Source organism: Gymnoscopelus braueri (assembly GCF_963280865.1).
Source record: "Gymnoscopelus braueri genome assembly, chromosome: 12".
NCBI lineage: Eukaryota > Metazoa > Chordata > Actinopteri > Myctophiformes > Myctophidae > Gymnoscopelus > Gymnoscopelus braueri.
Window position 1 is genome coordinate 7,557,034 of NC_137614.1, and position 16,883 is coordinate 7,573,916.

The 16,883-nt window shown below is 45.2% G+C and overlaps 1 protein-coding gene across 1 annotated transcript in view; it reads right to left on the minus strand.

Moving 5' to 3' along the window:
• Window positions 1–16,883, minus strand: part of LOC308097450 (uncharacterized protein) — a gene marked incomplete at its 5' end in the record, with an annotated part of 177,783 nt that overhangs the window by 64,251 nt on the left and 96,649 nt on the right. The window contains one exon of the mRNA XM_080445209.1: window positions 7,179–7,240. Coding sequence (XP_080301335.1) covers window positions 7,179–7,240 — 62 coding nt within the window. The remainder of the gene's footprint in view (window positions 1–7,178; window positions 7,241–16,883) is intronic.

Genomic DNA, 16,883 nt, shown 5'->3' on the forward strand with positions numbered 1-16,883 from the left:
ACAAAATCATATAATAAATATATGATATAATATTTCGTCTCGTCTTTGTTCGTGAACTAAAATGACCATAGATTTTAGTCCAGTCTTTATTTAGTGAACTACATTTTCGTCTCATCTTTATTAGTCTGTTTTCTCAGGGCACAACGTATGCAGTAACATTTTCATAGACCTGCCTGCTTATTTCTCTCTCAAAATTTGGCAACCCATTTCACTGTCTGTTTCACTGAAGAGTTTAATGTGACGCTACAGATTGCGCTGTTTTATACGCTTTTTTTTAATAAAGATTTTACATACAGAATCTGCAGTTACCATTACATTTTATAATACTATTTTATATATATATATACTACATTACTATTTTATAATGTTTCTGCCTGCAGCAGAGTGCAATTGAGATGTTAATGGCTATTTAGAAGACAATGGAACCCCCCACTGTTTGGGGGAGAAAGTGTGAACTAGTCTGGAGCCCAGAGGGGAGACAGTGGCCAATAGGATAGCCTGATTTGGGGATCAAAATGATCGTTTTTCAGGCTTGGTGGAGGAGAATGAAACCTCAGTCATGCGAGTGTTAAAGGCATCAAACGCCACGAGCCTCACCACCCTCCTAGCCGCCAACCCCTCACAGACAACATCCTCGCCGACTGCATCACCGTCCTCCGTTCCGGTCACTCTGACCCACTCACCAACTCCACACTCGAGTCCCTATTCCTCCTGGCGTTCTACGGATTCCTCCGCTGCTCCTGAATTCACATCCGCCAACACTAGATTCGACCCAGCTCGCCACCCCTGTCTGTCCGACCTATCCATACTCAGCCCATTCACCCTCATCTACACCCTCAAGCACAGTAAGACTGACCAGTTCGGAACAACCACCCCCATGCACCTGTTCAAACTAGACTCACCCCTCAGCCCATACGAATCACTCGTCCGCCACCTCTCCATCCGACAGTCTCAAAACGCCTCACCATCCGACCCTCTGTTTATCTCAGAAACCGGTTCCGTAGTCACTCGCACCTGGTTTCACCACCACCTCCGCTCCGTTCTTACCAAAGCCGGCTACGCCGCCAACCACTTCTCGGGCCACTCATTCCGCATAGGCGCAGCCTCCACAGCCTCCCGGAAAGGCGTCCCCGAGCATATCATTCAAATCCTGGGTAGGTGGTCATCACAAGCGTACCACACGTACATCCGCCCCAACCGCTACCCTCATCCCCTTTCATCCTCCTCCCCATCGCCTTCTTCAGGCCCCTCATCCCACCACTCACCCCTCCCCTCCTCCCCTTCACTCACTCACTTAGTCGCCGCCCAACCACATCATCCCGCCTCCATCCTACCACCTTCATCTCACTACATCCTCCACCCCTCTTCCCTTTCCCCCCTTCACGCCCACCTTCCTCACACACTCCCAACAACGGGACCCCTACTCCCAACAACGGGACCCCCTACAACCCCTCACGCCCACCTCCCTAGCACACTCCCAACAACGGGACCCCCTACTCCCAACAACGGGACCCCCTACCCTCTAACCCTATCTTCCTCCCACAGTGGCACCACACACAATAACCCTCTCTCCACAGTGGCACCACACACAATCAATGCATTCCCCTGTCTCCATTCCATCCACAATTCATTTCAATAAATACAACCCAATCGTTTCTCTGTTTGATGGTGTGGTCTTTACTAGTGAAATGCAATTGGTACAATGTAAGTTCAGGAGGGAAGACCACACCAGATAACTATCTCCTCGTAATCGCCTCCAATCTGGCCGATATCAACTCCTCCCAAGCTCACCTGCTTGCGATGGCGTTGATAACAACTCCTCCCTTATCTCCTCCTACCAAACTAATCAAGGGTTGTACTTATACCACGCCATGCCCGCTCTCATTCATGCTCAGTGTTTCTTGCATCCCGCCACCTCCCCTTCCCCTCCCCATGCTCAAAACTAACCTTGCTAAAAACTGACCTGTTCCTCCTCTCCCATACATGTTTCCTCTAGGTCTCCAAGGGGGGTCTCGGCGCGACCAGGTCGCCGACAGGCCACGGGCCCCAAAGCCAAAATACCCAGGGTCCATGCCCCAGACCGCCCGGCCCCCCGCCCGCTCCTCTCCATCCCTCCTCCCTACCTCCCCTCATCCCCTTTCATCCTCCTCCCCATCGCCTTCTTCAGGCCCCTCATCCCACCACTCATCCTCCTCCCCTTCACTCACTCACTTAGTCGCCGCCCAACCACATCATCCCGCCTCCATCCTACCACCTTCATCTCACTACATCCTCAACCCCTCTTCCCTTTCCCCCCTTCACGCCCACCTTCCTCACACACTCCCAACAACGGGACCCCCTACTCCCAACAACGGGACCCCCTACTCCCAACAACGGGACCCCCTACCCTCTAACCCTATCTTCCTCCCACAGTGGCACCACACACAATAACCCTCTCTCCACAGTGGCACCACACACAATCAATGCATTCCCCTGTCTCCATTCCATCCACAATTCATTTCAATAAATACAACCCAATCGTTTCTCTGTTTGATGGTGTGGTCTTTACTAGTGAATGACATATTATGATACCAATCACATCGCCATGAATGGAATACGTTTGTATATTAATGTATTTAACCCATACCGGGCAGTGCGCGTTAGAGTTACACTAAAATAAAACAGTCATGTAGGCTATTCCCATTTCCCTGTGAGACTCGGACCGTAGGACGGGCGAGTCCTGTCCCGCGCCGCATTAATGAGAGATAGCCTGGAGAGAGCATTAATGGATGAAGCCTGGTGTGTGTTGGACCATGGGTTAAATGTCTGATCTCCCGGTGGCCATGAAAATATAACAGCAGCACTGTTGCGCCAGTCTAAACTCCCGAAAATTCTCTCGCAGAAGCGCTCGTATATCTTTTTAATAGCAGATCTACAAGCTCACAACGCGTCGGGACATTAAGCAGAATGTTTGGCAGAAGGAGTGTTGTATGTGAGGACAGAGCTTTTTGGGGACATTAAGTGCCAGAATTGGCAGAATTATTTCTGGCTATGTTGTCCCAGTGCCAGAGATTTGTTCAAGGTAAAAAAAAAGTGCTTAGGAAGCGAGATACAGACTTTTTCAGTTATAAGTTAAACAAGGAGTGGATGTAGCTGCACATCTTCAGATAATGATATCTTGGGTTCTGAACATGTTTTCCTTTTCTTTTCTTTTTTTGGGTTACCTGCCATAGCGGGTAAAAACACGTGAAACACGTTAATGGCACTCAATGAGTTAACACATTCCCTGCCAGAGGTTTTCTAGAACAGGCTGCAGCCAGTGCCAGGCATTTTGACCATTCTGAGTCATCTTTGAGGACCCACAGAATATTTTGTGCTATGACTATGAACCCATGGAATATCTCAAAACAAAGATTAGAATCTCTTCTTTCATCCGTTTTTTAGCTAGAGGTAGTTGAATACAACCTGGTTTTCACCGAAAACAGCCCTTTTTCATTAAATCTGAGTTATGAGCATTTTAATGAAAGACACACTTTAGAGGCATAAAAATGATTTCAAAAGCTTTTGACATTTATTTTTTGCCTTCATTGACATCAGTCATGTAAACAATACTTGTTTATGAAAAAAATATATAAATAAAACTGCTTTTGATTGTAAATTTATCGCTCTGTTTCACTCCAAAGTGCAAGCTATTTTAGCTCAATTCAAACAAAATGTTTCAACTCAAGTTATATACATCAAATAATAACTAGAAAAAGTGCTCCTCGGAGCACAGGTCTCCGCCAGGTCAGGTAGGTTATTGTGGCCTCCTGGTGGGGCTATAATAAGCCAATGTGAAAAGGGGTGCCATTTCTTCTTTGGCCTTGCATTCATGATTTGACATTGCATTCATGATTTGAGGCATTTTGTTCTAAAAATGTATTTTGCTAAATTAGACCTGCTGGTGGCACTATAACAGGCCAATGTGAAAAGGGTGGCATTTCTTCCTCAGCCTAGTGGGAATGTGCGTGCACAATTTCACGGAAATCGCATGCTGCACTGATGATTTGAGGCATTTTGTTCAAAATGAACCAATCCTGCAAACTTTGAAAGCCAATCTTAGCCAATCAGGATTGAATATGGAAAATCGGACAGATCCATGTTGATCACATGACTATAGAGATACTGTGTACCGATGTGCGTGATGTTTGGATAAAATCTGTAGGAGTAATATAAAAAAATGTGTTTTGCACAAATCGGCCTCCTGGTGGCGTTCTAAAAGGCAGATGTGAAAAATGCCACCTGATTCGGATGCTATCAATGCATTGAATGGGACATTATCACCATTTATTAGACCATTGAATGGGCGAGGTAGGCGACATACTGACCTACCCGCGATTTATCAGACCATTCATTGGGTGTTATCAAGACATACTGACCTACCAACGGAGATGACTTAAATAGTTCAGTTTCGGTTTTGGTTTTGGTTTCGGACCATGACGGAGGCGCGCAGTCTCAGGCGAACTGTCACCCCGTGAAGGACCACCGAGGGAGCTAAAGCGACCGAGTTGCCGTCCTGAACGGTGTGACGTTCGCCTGAGCCTACTCAGCGCCGTTGGAGTTATGTACCAATAGGCACAGAATCGTAAATATTGTTGTGGGGACTGCTCCGCCTCCAAGTAGGTCAGTAGCTCCTGATTACGCCCAATGAATGGTTGACAAATCGCGGGTAGGTCCGTATATCGCCTACTCGTCGCCTACTCGCCCATTCAATGGTCTGATAAAACGTGATAATCTCCCATTCAATGCATTGATAGCATTCAAAGCCGGTGAAAGTGCGTGGCAAAGGTTTTTCCTTGGCCTCTAGGAAAAGTGCGTGCAAAGTTTCACGCAGATCCATGCAGTTATAGGTAAAAACACAAATCGGCCTGATATAGCGCCACCATGAGGCTGATTTGAATATTTTCAGGTGGCATTTCTGCCTTTGTCTAGTGGGAATGTGCGTGCACAATTTCACGGAAATCGCATGCTGCGCTGATGATTTGAGGCATTTTGTTCATAACGAACCAATACTCCAGACTTTGGAAGTCAATTTTAGCCAATCGGGATGAAATATGGAAAATCGGACAGATCCGTGTTGATCACATGACTATAGAGATACTGTGTACCAATTTGCGTGATGTTTGGATAAAAAAAAATTAATATCAAAAAATGAGTTTTGCACAAATCGGCCTCCTGGTGGCACTATAACAGGCCCATGTAAAAAATTGGGGCAGAGGTTCTGAATTGGCATCCAGGGAGTGTGTGTGCACAGTTTCGCAGCGAGCGGGCCAACGGTGCCGGGGATTAGCTGTTCACAGACAGATGGACAAACGGACGGACGGACGGACACACGGACGGACGGATGGACAGGGTGCAAAACATATTCTCTCGCCATGCCTTTCGGCCTGGCAGAGACAATAATAATTCAAAGTTTGCAACATCAATAAATTGGTCATCGAGAGCTTCATGAGAACACTTATTTTCCAGTCCTATACTCTATACTGCAGTGTTTTTCAAACCTTTTGTGCCCAAGCCACACCAATGGGCAAGTCAAAATATTAAGTCACACCTGTATTCATAGCAACAAATAGCTTTTTTTTCCTTTTATGCCATTTATGACAATTTGTGAAAATAAATAAATAAAAATAAGGGATGCCAGGGTGTGACCCCCCCAAATAATCATATTTGAACTGGGGACCCCCATTTTGTTTGACTCGGTTCCACAGATAAATATTGTGAAAATAGCAAATCTACAAGCCCTCTCTCTTCTTCTTCTTCCTCTTTTCCTCCCATCTGTCTGTCTGTCTCTCTGTCTCTCTCTCACACAGTGAGATGTCTCTCTTCACAAACATGTGCAACTCATAGTGTACAAATGGAACCAATTGGACCTGATTCAATAATGCAGTGGTTCTCAACTTTTTCAGGCTGTGACCTTCCAAAATCATCATATTTGAACTGGGGACCCCCATTTTGTTTGACTGGTTCCACAGATAAATATTGTGAAAATAGCAGATCTACAAGCCCTCTCTTCTTCTTCCTCTCTTCCTCCCCTCTTCCTCCCCTCTGTCTGTCTGTCTGTGTGTCTGTCTGTCTCTCTTCACAAACATGTACAACTGAGAGTACACAAATGGAGCCAAATGCATCGGATTCAATAATCTATGCAGTGGTTCTCAACCTTTTCAGGCCGTGATCCCCCAAAATAATCATATTTGAACTGGGGACCCCCATTTTGTTTGACTTGGTTCCAAGATCACAATCTGTGGTGAGTTTTTCTTTATTTGTTTTCAAAACAATAATGATGGCGACGCGATCACATCACAGCTGCGTCGAGGGGTAACGTCCGTGTGGATCGTGTGTCCTGCCTGTGGTGTGTAACAGGTCGTCGCCCGCGCGCGTGTGCATATGCGAGCACGAGCGGGGACACACTTGTCTTGCCTCACTTCTCACCGGCAGATCTGTGTAAACTTTCGGTTTGGGGTCAGGAAAAGTGCATGTGACGGGCACATGCTTGCCCCGGCTGCTCTCACTGATTGATTGATTGATTGAATATTTTATTAGGCAAAAAAATTAAAACAGCACAGTTACATTTAAAATACTTTGTCTAACAGGTCCGTTCATAAAAGTCCTTGCAGACTTGTTTCCAATGAGGGCCTAATCTAGAGTCTAGCCTCGTCTAGAGTCAGAATGTGCTCGCTGCTCGGATCAAACTTTGGGTTTGATCCGAGCGGAGTGGCGGACCCCCTGACTGACGTTATCGCGGCTTTAGTGTTTTGTAATAACGTGTTTTGTGTGATCACGTGACCGGTTCGCATGTTTTTTCAACTTCTACGTCATCTACATGAAAGATATGAACCCATAAGCTGCTGGAGGAACTAATCTAACGTAAACCACTGAAAACACCCTAGCCCGTAGATCTACGGGATTGGCAGGTAATGTGTTAAGCAGAATGTTTTACATGGGGGTTGAACAGTGCAGTGCAGAAGTTGTGTCAGGTGGGGGTTGGGTTTGTAAACAAGCATCAGCTGGTGTTACGGACCAGGCCAAGAGCAGAGAAACCATCTGAATTCCCTGGAAGTTCTACTGAAGAGTTTTCAGGACAGCATCCAAGGAGGGAGGGGCCAACAGAGTATAAAAACAGTGTATGACACAGACAGACAGACAGACAGACAGATACTCACATCTTTTAAGGGGTTGAGGTTTAATCCAGTGTTCTATCCAGTGTTCTCCTCCACGATTCACACTGTAAAAGGCAGAAAAACAATCCATCAATTTCTGACTGTCTAACAACGTCTCCACTACCTGACACTATTATCTTTATTTTTATTATTATTATTATTAGCCAGCCCGCCCGCCCGCCCGGCCAAACTCAATGCCACCCAACTTGGAGGAAAGGGGTAAGAAATGTTTCTTGTATTTTTTGGGGGGGATTTGTTTAGTTTTTTCAGTTTTTCTTCTTCTTCCCGTAGTTGCAGCATTTCCACTACAATAGAGTGCTGAAATGGTTAAAATACAAGTTTTATTTCTCATTTATTTTCAATGCTGTAATGAAGAGGATGTAAGTATACTTTCTACCGGTATATGAAATAGCGCAGTTCTGTCCCCTTTGCTATCACACACACACACACACACACACACACACACACACACACACACACACACACTCAGTATTAATGAGTCAGTTCAACCCCCCACAAAAAAATATAAATATAGTAATAAAAGTAATTTGATTACAAGCTCATATGAGCTGATGTGAGCTTGTAGATCGAAGATAACATAAGCTACTAACGTCGATCTACGTGAGCTTGTAGATCGACGATAACATAAGCTACTAACGTCAGATTAACATACAAAAGTGTTATTAGTTAAGTTTTCTTATGAGGTGCTTCTGAATTGTTCCAGTGTGTTTGTGTCAGCGTAATCCGTGCCATTTTCGGTGTTTATTTATTCCACAGAGAGAAGTCGCGCGAGTCGCGTCAATGTGCAACAGACTTGACTGGGATCAGTTCACTCTTCAGGGTGGAGATCCGGTATAGAGTCGATACGGAAGATATCTTTTGTCCGTGCCTATGTGTAATAGAGTAGGCGGGCTCTACAACAAATTCAATTCCACCAACGTTCAAAACATGTTTCTGGTTGGCTGACAGATTGACACATTATCAGCATCGTTAGTTCTGTTTGGTTCAAATCACACATGTTTTCTGGAAAGAAAAAAAAGAAAACAGACTAGGGAAATGAATTACTGGCAACTTATGTTGAATAATGCAATTTAAAAAATAAATGAGGGGCGCCCGCTGGATAGCGGTCCAGGCGCATACCACATGCACTGGTAATCCAGCTTGACAGCGGGGCGCGGGTTCAACTCCCTTTCCCGATGACCTTTGCTGTGTGTCACCCCCCATCTCTCTCCCCATTTCCTGTCAGCCTACTGTTCTGTCAAATAAAGGCATAAAAGCCCCTCCTAAAAATAAATGAAGTACAATGAAACAAACAATTTCCAAGATGTTTAAGAGAAAAGTGAGAGCTGAAGAAGCTGATAATGTGGTCAAAGACAAAGTTAGTAGAACGACCAGGGATGAAGATGGTTGAGACACAGGGGGAGGAGGAAGAAGTGACAGACAGCAGGAGCACGAGAAGCAAGCACAGGTAGTAATAATAATGATGATAATAATGATAATAATAATAGTAATGTAGCGCCTTTCTAAGTACTCAAAGACATTAGCCTCGCGTGGCCAGACAACATCACACGACACACTGCGTGGATATTAGTCTGGTCCCTATCAACGATAGATTTTTTTCCAAGGGGCGGTTACAAAAAGATCCAAACGGACTCTATTGGTTAGACCTAAACCAATCAGAGCAGTGCTTCCTTGTACGAACCAATCAGAGCAGTGCTTCCTTGTACATCATTGCTCCAAATAAGGTGATAAACCCGCCCACATTTGGATACTGGGCCCTGATTGGTCCCTCACGACTTCGGAGGGAGAGAAATTAAATCTCTATTGAGGGGGGCCAGACCTAATCTGCCGAGGGCTAAAGTGCGATGCAATTTTGCAAAGGCAGATTGGTCTGGAACCAGGCTACAAAGACATGTGTGTGGGGGACAGGGGAGAAAACAGGTGATGGTGACTTGACTATGACGGCATAATGTTGTTATATCAGTATTTGTTTTCTTTGTTGATGCTGCTATTTGTTTATGTGGATGCACTAAACCAAATTTGCAGTAGCCTAATGCAGGTGTAATACCTGTTGTGTTTGTATTGTGTGTTATAGGTATAACTGTGTCAACATCAAAATGCAGTTTTTGATGCATTTTGTGCATTATGGGGGCTTTGACCCCCAAAAAGTGTGGGGGTCAAACGTGCGGCTTTGATGCGCGCCCAGAGGGTGCACCCCCAAATAATGTGGGGGTCAAATGCGCGCAAGCCCAGAGGGTGTCCCTGATTTTCATCTCTGGGAGTTCCGGCAATAACTTAAAGCCACTTTCACCCCTGATATTACGGCCACGCTACCCACTATACATTATGCCCACTCTGTTATTTGCGCCTGGAGGTGTGGCCATGGGCGTGTTATTGCACCCTAATATCCCTAAATTGCTATCTTGCCCACAAACATATGGGAAAGCGCATAGCGGATTCTAAAACCACCCGCTATGCCAAATCCGTTTGATAGAGCATGACTGCAATGGACATGTTGGGAGCCGGGCCGGACGCACAACATACAGAGGTCTCCCCCTCTCCTAATTCTCAATGGATCTCTGTGATTAAAATGTTCCTATAATCAGCAAAAGTGAGAATGTCAATTCCTTGTGTCAATTGTGTTTATGTAAAATTATTCTATTCAAACACAATGATTTGTGCTGTGCGGTGCCATTTGCTCCAAAATTCACACTTGTTTCACACTTCACATTTGCACAATTCACACTTGCAGTTGCTAGTTAAGCTTATCAAAGACATTATCAAAGGCATTTGCTATAACCACACAGACCATTCAGTTTAATTAATCCAGAACACAATTGCGATTGCTGTAATTTAAAGTTTTTTAACCAGCAATGTGTGAGTGATAATTCTATGTATCAAAGAAAGTAAGTAAATTGTATTTGTAGAGTGCCTTTCACAGACATCAGAGTCACAAAGTGCTTCACAACAATAAAAGCAGAACATGTCAATAATAGAATAAGAATTCAACCAGTCAGCCGGTAAAAATCAAGAAATCAATACAGGATTATGTTACAACACAAAGATCGGTAATCATAAAAGGCTATGTAAAGGCCTGTTTGAATAGGTGAGTCTTTAAAACTTTTTTTAAAAGGTCCACAGAGGCCACAGTTTTTAGGTGGAAGGGGAGACCATTCCATAGCCTGGGGGCAAAACTAGCAAAGGCTCGATCACCTTTATCTCAGAGACCTTCTGGGCACATGAGGTTGGAGCAGGTCACATAGATATGGAGGTGCCTGGCCATGGAGGGTTCTGTGTGTGATTATAGGCATCTTAAAATATATTCTATAATTAACTGGGAGCCAATGCAAAGAGGCCAGGACGGGTGTGATATGACAGGATCTACTGGACCTGGTCAGTAACCTGGCAGCAGCATTCTGGACCAGTTGCAGGCGGTCTAATGATGATTTTTGGAGACAGGTACAAAGGGAATTACAGAAATCTAGACGTGATGATATGAATGCATGGATGATCATTTCTAACTCCGGGTATGAAACAACTGATCTTAGTTTGGCGATATTGCGAAGGTGATAAAAGCAGGCACGGGAGACAGAATTTACATGCTGATCTAAAATAATGGCAAGGTTTCTAGGGTTAGAGCAAATATGTGTTTGTTTTTAATGACCCAAGACGGTCGGCAACATCAGCAGCAACCTTATCTGGGGCAACGATTAAAACTTGGGTTTGTTCTTCATTTAATTGTAAGAAGTTGCTGGCCATCCAGTTCTTGATGGCAGATATACAGTCGTGCAGTTTGCTGATCATATCCATTTTGTCTGGTTTGGTTGAACAATATAATTGAATATCGTCGGCATAACAGTGATAAGAGATACCGTTAGGGTTCCAAGCCGGAACCGATAAAGAAATAGTCGGTACCGGGTACCCAAACAAATAATTACATTTCGGTTCTGCATATCGGTTCCTGGACGTGCTATGTTTTTCCTTTTATTTTCCCTTCTTTTATTTTTTTTTCCTAGACGCGCTAATAACCGTTCAAACAATGGCATATATTTGACTATCTGTCAGTGTCACGTCCCACAGGATTTCAAGTTGGCAAGAGTAATCCCTCTGCATAAAAAAGGAAGAAAATTAGAACCTGGCAACTATAGGCCTGTTTCCATCCTTTGCAGTGGTGGAAATGGCCTGGATTCGCTTTGGGAACCCTATTTGTCACACATGCACGCGCGTGCAGCGCGCGATTTTTTGCGGTTAATTTCGCGGATTTGGGCACTTTATATTGTTTTTTTTGTTACTTTATTTCGGGTTTAGGGTTAGGGTTAGGGTTAGGTTAGGTATATGTTATTCAATTCTTTTTTTTTGCGGTTAATTTCGTGGATTTGGGTACTTTATTTTCGTTTTTTTGTTACTTTAATTCGGGTTCAGGGTTAGGGTTAGGTTAGGGTTATGTTGTTTAATTCTTATTTTTTCGAATGGGTGCCCCTGATTACTCAATAAAAATACCTTAAAATTATACTCGAGTACAGTACTTGAGTACATGTACTTAGTTACTTTCCACCACTCACTCTCCCTGTCAGCGTTAGATTAAAATGACTTACTCACCTTCTGCAAAGATTGTCTTGGTTTCAGAGAGCAGAGCATTGTGGTAAATATGAACTTTTGCCCCAAACTTTAAGTCTTTATATTCCATATGTCCACGACTGAGCACTAACGTAGGCTTTACGTTAGTCAAGCAAGCGGCCACAGAAGTCTGTTTCCTTTCAAAGCGATGTGCATTTCAAAATAAGAGGTTTTTTTTAATTTATACTTGAAATGTGTTATAATTCAACACACGTTTTATTTTGAAATAATACTGGAAATAGAAGTAGCCAGGTAGCCTAGTTGAAACTACTTCACACGCTATTTTCCTGTCAACGCTACTTCCTGTAACCCTTGTAACCATAGGTGGAAAGCGGGGACCCTGCAGTATTACGGCTGCCTATTGGCTGTGTTCACTACCGCCGATCGCCGCAACCGGGGAGCCAGCGTGGATCTCCCCTCCCCCCCGGCGACGACGCGACACCCGTTCCTGCTCCCAGCCCCTGGATGAGTGGGACACACAGTCTGAGTCTACCATGACGCACGCCGCGACACACACATCAGCGTACAGATCTGGCTGAATATGCATGCCTCTGTGTTCCCTATTGTTTATGTGGCTCGAAATGTTTTTCCATGACAAAGTAAGTGCCGCTATACCAGCGCTAGCTGAGATGCGAGGCCTCACACAGGAGATCATTCTCAACAAATACTCCACAGAATGGGCTGGTAGAGTACTCGGTTTGTGCGTCACCCACGGAAGGGCACGGTGGTTCACCACAGATCCGGCAGGTAGGTCCAGCTTGCTTTTCCCAGTCTTCCTACGCCCCACCCGCTGACAACCAGAGGCGAGCAGCGCAACCGGAGGGACAGCGACAACCTCCCCGCCTTCCAAACCCCACCAAAGAGATGCCCCCCTGCTCCAAGACGGGGGATTTGCACCTGGACAAAGTGGCCGCGGGCCTCAGTTCCAGGACGCCGAGGAAGAGACGAAGTCTCCCCCGGTTCCCTCTCTCCCCAGACGGGGGATTTACGCCTGGACAACAGTGGCCACGGGCCTGAACCAAGGACGCCGAGGAAGAGGAGGAGATCTTCACCGGAGCTAGCGGCGACAGAAAATTGCGCCCCGAGCCCCGAGTTACAAAACACTCGTACACATATCATTGTACAAGATTACATGAATGTGCATGCCTTTATGCCCCCCTGCTGTTGTTTGCTCGACTTGTTTTTTCATGACCAAGGTTTGTGTATTAAAAACATGGAATCGCAACGAAATACAGCAAAGTCTTCACCGGAGCCAGCGGAGACGGCGGAGGATCGCTCCCCTAGCCCCTGGAAGAAGTTCTGACACACATACACTTTCAGAAGTAAAAGTTTACTTGAACGTGCATGTCTCTGTGTCCGATGTTTTTGTTGCTCAGAATGTTTTTTTCTATGACAAGTGCTTGTGTATTAAGTAAAAAATTGCAACAAAAGTTTACATCTGAAATGAAAATGAGCCAACGATCATCATCCAACGGTTGGTGGTCGTTGGACGGAACGTAGGCATAGTGACGGGCCTAAACCGTCACATGCTACACGGGTCACGTCAAAATTCTCCTTGGTCCACCAAAAAAGAGCCTTAAGGTAAGACTTAGCCCAAATGTTGTTGTATTGTCGGCGGAGGCGGCCAAAATGGCTGCCTCCGTTGGAAAACACGTGCCAAAACACAAAATGGCGTGGGCAAACACGTGGCACCTTCGAAAATGGCGACGCACCCGAGCCCACATGTTACAACAAGCACGGTTGCCGGGCCAACGAGTACAGCCAAGATGGCGTCTCTCAAAATGGCCGCGCACACACACCCAGATGTAACAACAAACATGGTTGCCGGGCCAACGAGCACAGCCAAGATGGCGGCTCTCGTACGCCCGACATCAATAACAACCCCTCCAAATCCTTTGTCACTCCGCATCGAGCGATGGAAAGAATGCAACGCCGACCCCTGGGTGCTTCATATGAGAGCACGGGGGTACAGGCCGCAGTTTCCACAAAACCACCCATGTCCAACAGAGCATTGTTGTCACACACGAGTGGACAGTAGTGGCGTGTCGGTTATGATCGATTCTATCACAAGAACTAGTGCTTGACGTGAACGACGGACACTCTTCACTCTTTGGAACCGTTACGTTCACGATTTCGTTCATGCCCCCCCCGCACACCGCACACAAGACAGGCTGTTTCTCCTCCTGCGACTGTGCACTGTGTAGTCATGTTAGTGGGATCAGATGCACACGGTTGCATGCAGATAGTAGCCCCTCACGCCGCACCGGGACCGGAAGCGCTACCGAACATGAACGAATCATTTGAACGAATCGTTTGAACGAATTTTTGAACGAATCTTTGATCATTGCCGTGAACGTGAATTAAATTGTTCGTTCACTGAAATGAACTGTTTGGCGGTACACACTGCTTTTTCCACCCTTTACGCAAGAACGCCGTAAGGACAGTGTCACCAGGAGAAAGCCGGCTCGTTTTCTACTCGAGATACTTCCTGGTCAAGAAGAAAGGGGGGGGGGGCTACGTCCTATCTTGGATCTAAGAGCTCACTAGATCTCAAGGACGCCCTTCTCCACATCCCTATCTACCCGCCGCACAGGAAAATCCTGCGCTTCGAGTTCGAGGGTCGTGTGTACAGGTACCTGGTCCTCTCGTTTGAAATGTCTTGAGTCCCAGGATGTTCATGAAATGCACTCAAGCGATAGCTCCTCTGAGACAGAGGGGAGTCCGCATCGCAAACCTACATAGTGCAATTGGTTGCTGAGTGCGGACTCGCGTTCAGGATGCATGTCATCACCATAGACTGGTGGTGTCGCACCTGACCTCCCTGGGATTCACACTGAACTTCGAGAAGTGCACGAAGTACATGCTCACCCAGTCCCATCACGCTACCTTATAGGTATCGCAAAAGTAGCTTCTTTCCTGTCGGAGGGTAGGGAGGATCATCTCAAGAAAGATGATCGCCACCAGTGTTGGGTAACGTGCGTTAGTAACGTAACGCCGTTACGTAATATATTACCGAAATGCGGTAACGGGTAATATGACGCACAAGGAGAAGCTGTAATATGCTCAAAAAAATCGACCAAAAAAGATTTTGGTGTCCATTTGTTTTGCCAGGTTGCATATCCGGCCTAAAGAGAATCAAAGGAAACGGAAACAGCTGTGAGCATGCATATATATATGTGTGTGGACTGCACCGGATACAGTTCCAAAGAAGGCGGGTGTAATGTAATAGGCAGCGTCGCAGCGAGTCAGTGCACTCGCCTCGCTGTCCCTTGTAGGCTACTGAATGGATGCGTGGAGACGGCCAGGACGCACAGCGTGCACCTCTGTCAATATGGTAATGGTAGACACCAGTTCTCTGGTTGAGATTCAACATCAAGTGAAACGCTGCATATTACCAGTGATAGGTTAGATTTACAGCCTATATTCCAGTTTATAATGCGCGGAAGCCAAGCAACACTTTTGACAGAGAGAGGGGGGAGCATGAGAGAGCACGCGAGCGCATGAGAGAGAGGGAGGGAGAGAGAGAGAGAAAACCCGACGTCGGATCAACAGCAATACAAATTAATAACTGCAAACAGATCCAAAGATTAGGCTATCAATATCATACAAAAGCAGAGAGAAGCTTGATCTCACCGCTCTGATGGACAATAAATAAATAATCCTTTTGCAAACAATATCCATGTTCTGTTCCTTTGTCAACAATGATCCAAATGGGAATTTATTTCAGGAGCTAGAACGTGACAGTTTGAGGAGCTGCGTTTTTGCTGCACAACAGAGCCACGAGATAGAAAACCCATTGGACTAAACCAAATTATAAAACAGCAAAAGGAAAACTACCTGACACACTGGAAAGAAGCAACACAAAAGCAGAGTAAACTAGAATGCTATCTGGCCCTAAACAGAGAATACGCAGTGGCAGAATACCTGAGCACCGTGACTGACCCAAAACAAAGAAAAATCTTAACTAGGTACAGACTCAGTGAGCACAGTCTTGCGATCGAGAAAGGTCGTCACAGGCAGACCTGTATCCCGAGAGAAGACAGACTATGCACCCACTGCACACAAAATGAAGTGGAAACCGAGCTACACTTCCTAACCGTCTGTCCATTGTACCAAGACATCAGAGACACATACTTCCCACAGATTACAACCACACACGGAGATTTTGAAAACATGACCAATGACAAAAAACTCCCATATCTGCTGGGCGAAGTACAACAATGTGCAAACACAGCAGCAAGATTCGTGAGTTGCTGTGATAGGAAAAGGATATCAAACGGAACACAACCACCCTAAAGACTAATCATTGTGTATATTCCGGCACTATACCTGCACCCAGTGATCTTGGTACATAGAAATTGATCTATTGAAGATTCTGACTTTCAAATGTGCATATTTTTTGTTTTGATTGTATTGCTGTATTGTTGTATTGTGCTTTCTGCTTTGGCAATGTAAACGTATGTTTTCTCATGCCAATAAAGCCCTTTGAATTGAATTGAATTGATATTCCTTGCCAACCTTATCATACTGTTATTATACGTAGATGTATAGAGCCTCTGAAGTGGTTGTCCAACAATCTTTGAACAAATGTTCACTTACTGCAGCAGTTGTGATTTTAAAGCTACAGACAGACATCCATACCAGGTGGTACTACAGTACTGCAGAACACTCATAATAACAGAAGTGAAAAACAAAAGAAGAATCTGTCTACTAGCACCAAAAGATCTCAGACGGTGAAGGAAATAGACTCTTTGTTTTGTCTTCTTACCCACTGATTCAATCTGGTCTTTCCATGACAAAAGGTGGTCTATTACTACTCCTAGGTATGTATACGAACATACCTGGTTGATCTGTTTACTATGAATAGTAATGGGGGATCTGTGTATCTCTAGTGGAGCACCAAAAACAATCTCTTCTGTCTTTTTTGTTTTAATGATAAGAGCGTTGTTATCACTCCACTCCACCACCTTATTTACTCTGTGTTGGTGCAGTCCAGGATCACTGGAACTATCCAAAAGAGAAATCAAGACTGTATCATCAGAGTACTTTAGAATGTATTGGTCTGGTTTGTCAGTGCGACATTCAGACAGA